General features: G+C 37.7%; 1 protein-coding gene across 1 annotated transcript in view; it reads left to right on the plus strand.

Moving 5' to 3' along the window:
* The first annotated feature begins 6,856 nt into the window (after positions 1-6,856).
* LCA5L (Leber congenital amaurosis 5-like) overlaps positions 6,857-6,952 on the plus strand; it is a 26,036-nt gene continuing 25,940 nt past the window's right edge. The window contains exon 1 of the mRNA XM_010834952.1: positions 6,857-6,943. Coding sequence (XP_010833254.1) covers positions 6,857-6,943 — 87 coding nt within the window. The remainder of the gene's footprint in view (positions 6,944-6,952) is intronic.

The following is a 6,952-nucleotide window of genomic DNA, read 5'->3' on the forward strand; positions in this document are numbered from 1 at the left end:
GCTGTTTGTCATATATGTTGAGAGTAGTCTTCCCAGTTTCTGATGTGCCTTTTAAGTTTATGACTTATTTTTTGTTATAGAGAAGTTTTAAAATTTTTATATATGCACCCAACATGCTGCTGCTGCTAAGTCACTTCAGTCATGTCCGACTCCGTGAGACGCATAGACGGCAGCCCACCAGGCTCCCCCGTCCCTGGGATTCTCCAGGCAAGAACACTGGAGTGGGTTGCCATTTCCTTCTCCAATGCATGAAAGTGAAAAGTGAAAGGGAAGTCGATCAGTCTTGTCCAACTCTTCGTGATCCCATGGGCTGCAGCCTACCAGGCTCCTCTGTCCATGGGATTTTCCAAGCAAGAGTACTGGAGTGGGGTGCCATCGCCTTCTCCGCAATGCTATGAGACTAGAAATACCTACAAGGGGAAAAAAAGGCAAAAACACAAACACATGGAGGCTATCTGCTACTAACTAACCAAAGGGTCACTGAAGAAATCAGGATATAAAAAAAATACCTGGAGACAAATGAAATTGAAAACACAAGGATCCAAAAGCAGCAAAAGCAGTTCTAAGAGGGAAGCTTACAGTGGTACAAGCTTACCTCAGGAAACAAACAAAAACAATTCTCAAATAAAACTTAACCATACCACTAAAGAACAAGGAAAAGAACAAATGAAACCCAAAATTGGTAGAAGGAAATAAATCAAAAAGATCAGAGCAGAAATGAAATAGAGACTAAAAAAAAAAGTCTAAAGAATAGAAAAGATCAGTTAAACTAAGAGCTGGTTCTTTGAAAAGATACACAAAATTGTTAAATCTTTACCAAACTCACCGAGAAAAAAAAAGAGGGTCCAAATCAATAAAATTAGAAATGAAAAAGAAGTTACAACTAATACCACAGAAATACAAAGGATCATGAGATGACTACAGCCAGCTGTATGCCAATAAAATGTAAAACCTAGACGAAATGGACAAATTATCAGAGAAATGTAAAATCTCCCAAGACTGAATCATGGAAAAATAGAAAATAATAAACAGGCCAATTACTAGTAATTAAATTGAATCAAAAATGTGAAAAAAAAAACTCTCAGCTAACAAAAGTTCAGGACAAGATGGCTTCACAGGTGAATTCTATGAAACATTTAGAGGAGAGTTAACACCTGTCCTTCTCAAATGATTCCAAAAAATTGCAGAGGAAGGAAAAATAAAACAAACTAGTGAATATAACAAAAAAGAAAAAGAAACTCACAGGTATAGAGAAGAAGCTAATCGTTACCAGTGAGGAGAGGGAGTAGGGAAAAGGCAAGATGGGGTAAGGGATTAAGAAGTATAAATTAGTATGTATATAATAAATAAGCTACAAGGAAATATTGTACAGCACAAGGAATATAGCCAGAATTTTATAATAACTATAAATGGAGTACAATATTTTAAAATTGTGAGAATCACTTTGTTGTACCCCTGAAAGATATAATATTATAAATCAACTTTACCTCAATAAAAAAACTTCTTAAAATTTTGTGCTGTTTTTCTAATTGTTTCCTTTGTGGTTTGTGGGCTTTATTTCTTGCCACCCCCCATGTTTTCTTTTAACATTTGTTTTTCACATTTACATTTTCAATTCACCTAGTGTTTATTTCAGTGTAAGAAAGGTAATAAGAATTCACTTTTGTTTGATTTCCAGATGGAAGTCTAGTCTGTTGCCCCCACCCCATCATTTCTTGAATGTCTACTCTTCTCCACCTTTATTTTATGCCAAGTTTCCATATGTTTCTGTTTCTGAAGTCTTTATTTCATTATATTGCTCTGTCTATTCAAGCACTAGAATCAAACTCTTTTACTAACTGTAGTTTTATACCTTAGTATCTGATAGAGGTGGTCCTTTCTCATTATTTTTTTCAAAATCTTTTTTGTTCTCATTTTTCATATTTATAACTATGTGAATTTAGTATCATTTTGTCAAGTTTCTAAAAAATTACTCAACATTTTTACTAGGAATATTTTGATTATGTAAATTAAATTAGGGAGAATTTACATCTTTATCACCAAAGTCCTTCCTATATAAGGACACAGTATGTGTTTCCACATACATAAATCTTTTATTTCAGTAGTTTTAAAGTTTTCTTCATATTATTTGTATTATACTTGTATCAGATGCTTTTGATTTTTTAGCTGATATAGTAAGTGGGGTCTTTTCATCTGTTTTCTAAGTCATTTTAATTAACATATAGAAAACATTGCTTTTATATGCATTTAATAACCTATGGCTTTATTGAATTCTCACTATTTTATAACGTTTTATGAGGTTTTCTAAGTTTAAAATTATGTTATCTACACATAATAAATCGGAGAAGGCAATGGCACCCCATTCCAGTACTCTTGCCTGGAAAATCCCATGGACGGAGGAGCCTGGTAGGCTGCAGTCCATGGGGTCGCTAAGAGTCGGACACGACTGAGCATCTTCACTTTCACTTTCATGCATTGGAGAAGGAAATGGCAACCCACTCCAGTGTTCTTGCCTGGAGAATCCCAGGGATGGGGGAGCCTGGTGGGCTTCCGTCTATGGGGTTGCAGAGTCGGACACAATTGTAGTGACTTAGCAGCAGCAGCACATATAATAAATAATTTGCCTTTTTTCCCCAACATTTATACCTGCTATTTTTTCTCATGTCCAATTTCAGTGGCTAGTGCCTACAGAACAATTATTAATCAACAGAAGTGAGCATTGGCACCTTTATCTTAATTTTTACAACACTGTAAATTAATGTTTCACTGTTAAGCATGAGGTTTGCTTTTAGTTTTAGATATGTATTTCTTTATTATATTGGCAAGCATTTATTTAGGGCATTGAGTCGGGTCACTAGTGAGAAGTTTGTCAGGAGTAATGGATATGGAGACAGGAATTAAGCATACAGGCACCCTGAACATTAATTTATTTAATCAATATTTATTGAACACATTATTTCCAAGGAACTCTTCTAGGCACAGAGGATACAGCATAGACAAAACTATCAAAAATACTACCATCATGAAACATATAATTTACAAATCACTTTGATAGAGAAAAAGCCTTATAGTATGTGAAGTATAAAGCAATTCATATGCAAATGAATGAATATTAATAATGATTCAAAACTTTTGTAAAATTTAATTAATTTATTTATTTTACTTTACAGTATTGTGTTGGTTTTGCCATACATTGACTTGAATCTGCCATGAGTGTATATGTGTTCCCCATCCTGAACCCCCCTCCCACCTCCCTCCCCATCCCATCCTTCTGGGTCATCCCAGTGCACCAGCCCCGAGCACCCTGTATCCTGCAGCAAACCTGGACTGGCAATTCGTTTCACATATATTTTACATGTTTCAATGCCATTCTCCCATAACATCCCGCCCTCTCCCTCTCCCACAGAGTCCAAAAGACTGTTCAATACATCTGTGTCTTTTTGGCTGTCTTGCATACAGGGTAATAGTTAACTTCTTTCTAAATTCCATATATATGCATTAGTATACTGTATTGGTGTTTTACTTTCTGGCTTACTTCACTCTATATAATAGGCTCCAGTTTCATCCACCTCATTAGAACTAATTCAAATGTATTCTTTTTAATGGCGGAGTAATATTCCATTGTGTATATGTACCACAGCTTTCTTATCCATCCATCTGCTGATGGACATCTAGGTTAACTTCTTTTATAAATGTTTGTATATGGGCTCTTAAAATTTTACTTCTGTAATATCATTCTAGGTTTTTTGAAATACATTATTTTCTTAAAAAGAAATCAAAACATGTCAAAAAAACACTATCCTGAAAACTTCGTAAATACTACAGTGTGAAGACCCCTCCACTCAGGACATAAAGTTGATTTTTCATACACTTTAGGAACATCTGGTAAAGAACACCAGGTATGCATTAATTCATTTTATCTTTATTTTAAATTGTATTCATTTTTATTTTTTGGCTGCGCTGGGTCTACATTGCTGTGTGCAGGCTTTCTCTAGTTGCTGCGAGTTGGGGCTGTTCTTTGTTGCCGTGCACAGACTTCTCACTGGAGTGGCTTCTCTTGTGGAGCAGAGGCTCTAGGCGCATGGGCTTCAGTAGTTGCAACACGTGGGCTCAGTAGTTGTGACGCAGGGGCTTAGTTGCCCTTCAGCATGTGGAATCTTCCCAGACCAAAGACTGAACCCATGTCTCCTGCATTGGCAGATGGATTCTTATCCACTCCACCACAAGGAAGTCCACATTTATTCATTTTAAAACATTTTTGCTTGTGTTTATTTTTCAGTTGGCCTTGTTATAAAAGCAGAATTGAGCAACTATACAACACTGTAGAATTCAGAATTATTCAGATATAAATCTTGCTCTTCAGAAATCTTATTTCTCATTCTATAATTAAATGAATGTGATTTACAAATTTATTGTATATATAAGCAGACACCCCTTTTCACTACAGTGCATTCCAGAAAAATCATATCATCAAAAGATTCACCATTTTCCATTAGTCTTTTTAATTGTGGGTTATATTCCTGAGTCATTGTTGTTGCTGTTCAGTCGCTAAGTTGTGTCCAACTCTTTGGGACCCCATGGACTGCAGCATGTGAGGCCTCCCTGTCCGTCCCCATCTCCCAGAGTTTGTCCAAGTTCATGTCCATTGAATCGATGATGCCACCCAATCATCCCATTCTCTGCACTCTCTTCTCCTTTTGTCGTCAGTCTCTCCCAGCATCGGGGTCTTTTCCAATGAGTCAGCTCTTTGCATCAGGTGGCCAAAGTACTGGAACTTCAGTTTCAGCATCAGTCCTTCCAATGAGGATTCAGGGTTGATTTCCAAAAAGCATTCAGGGTTGATTCCCTTAGGATTACCTAGTTTGATCTTGCATTCCGAGGGACTCTCAAGAGTCTTCTCCAGCACCACAATTTGAAAGCATCAATTCTTTGGTGATCAGCCTTCTTTATGGTCCAACTCTCACATCTGTACATGACTACTAGAAAGACCATAGCTTTGACTATATGGACCTTTGTTGGTAAACTGATGTCTTTGCTTTTTAAAACGCACAGATTGCCATATATCATAGCCTTCCTTCTAAGAAGTGTGTTCTAATTTCATGACTACAGTCACCATTTGTAGTGATTTTGGAGACCAAGAAGAGAAAATCTATCACTGCTTCCACTTTTTCCCCTTCTATTTGCCATGAAGTCATGGGACCTGATGCCATGATTTTAGTTTTTATATGTTGAGTTTTAAGCCAACTTTTTCACTCTCCTCTTTCACTTGCATCAAGAGGCTCTTTAGTTCCTCTTCATTTTCTGCCATAAGGGTGGTGTCATCTGCATATCTGAGGTTTTTGATATTTCTCCCAGCAATCTTGATTCCAGCTTGTGCTTCATCCAGGCTGGCATTCCACATGATGTACTCTGCATGTAAGTTAAATAAGCAGGATGACAATATACAGCCTTGTCATTCTCCTTTCCCAAATCTGAACCAGCCAGCTGTTTCATGTCAGATTCTGTTTCTTCTTGACCTGCAATTCCGGAGTCATACGTAACAGCAAAGAGACTACTAATACTATAAACTCTATAATGATAGAAACATAGTGAAATCATGCTTCAAGTGCAATAAAATGGGAATCGTTATACTGTAAACACTGATTGTTCAAAATGTAAATGCAACTGAAAATCTGAACTGTACACTATCATAAATTGGATATATCAAGATGTAGCATGCTGTATGTTCCCCATGGTCCAGAGGTTAAGAATCCGTGTGCCAATGCAGGGAACATGGGTTCAGTTGCTGGTCCAAGAAGATCACACTTGCCATGGGACCATGTGTCACAACTACTGAACCCTTGCCCCCTGGAGCCCATGGTCTGCAACAACAGAAGTTACTATGATGAGAAGCCTGCACTCCAGAACTGGAGAGTAGACCCTGCTGGCTGCAACCAGGGAAAGCCCACGGGCAGGAACGGAGACCTGTGTGTGTGTATATATAATATTATGTACATTAAATTATATTAATATATTATCATAGATAACATTAGTTATTTATTATAATATAAATATTATATAAATAATGTAAATATAACATATTTATCATAAGTGCAAGTGAAAGTGTTAGTCACTCAGTCATGTCTAACTGTTTGCAACCCCATGGACTGTAGCTCGCCAGGCTCCTCTGTACATGGGATTCTCCAGGCAAGAATACTGGAATGGGTTGCCATTCCCTCCTCCAGGGTATCTTCCTGACCCAGGGATCGAACCCAGGTCTCCCACATTGCAAGGAAAGTCTTTACCATCTGAGCCACCAGGGAAGACCATTTATTATAAACAAATAATATTAATTTATTTATTATAAATAATAAATGTATTAAAAAATAAATAGATAAATAATTTTTTTTTAAAAAAAGAGGGAAGTCAGAGTCCTTTAGTTACCTCACCTTGGAAGCCACCTCTGAGTCACACCGGAGTGAAGGGGATTACACCAGAAAGTGGAAATCGGTGCAGGCCATCTTAGATGCCGCCTGCCACTTGTGTGCATTCCAAAGTCAACGTCCGAAGGATAAATGTGGCTCTCCTCTTGATCACTCTCTGGGAAAGAACAGGGACTACACATGGAGGAGTCAGCTGGTCATTTTCCCAGGTGAATGAATGAATGTAGTTAGGTGATCCTCACCACCCAGTAAATGGCAACCCACTCCAGCACTGTTGCCTGGAGAATCCAATGGACAGAGGAGCCTGGCAGGATACAGTCCATGGTCCAAAGAGTCGGACACAACTGAACACACACACATAATAAAGCATAGGTCTGTTTTTAGGGCTATAGCTCTAAACCTAAAACTACTTTTCTTGTATTAGGTTGTTTACTATGTCATTGGCTGGTCCAACAGAAACAAATCTGGGTGGACATTTCCCGGGCACAGCCGTCGAAAATGGCGGGAGTTCCTCAAAAAGGGAGAGCAGC

This window comes from Bison bison, unplaced genomic scaffold, assembly GCF_000754665.1.
Source record: "Bison bison bison isolate TAMUID 2011002044 unplaced genomic scaffold, Bison_UMD1.0 scf7180017864037, whole genome shotgun sequence".
NCBI classification, from domain to species: Eukaryota; Metazoa; Chordata; class Mammalia; order Artiodactyla; family Bovidae; genus Bison; species Bison bison.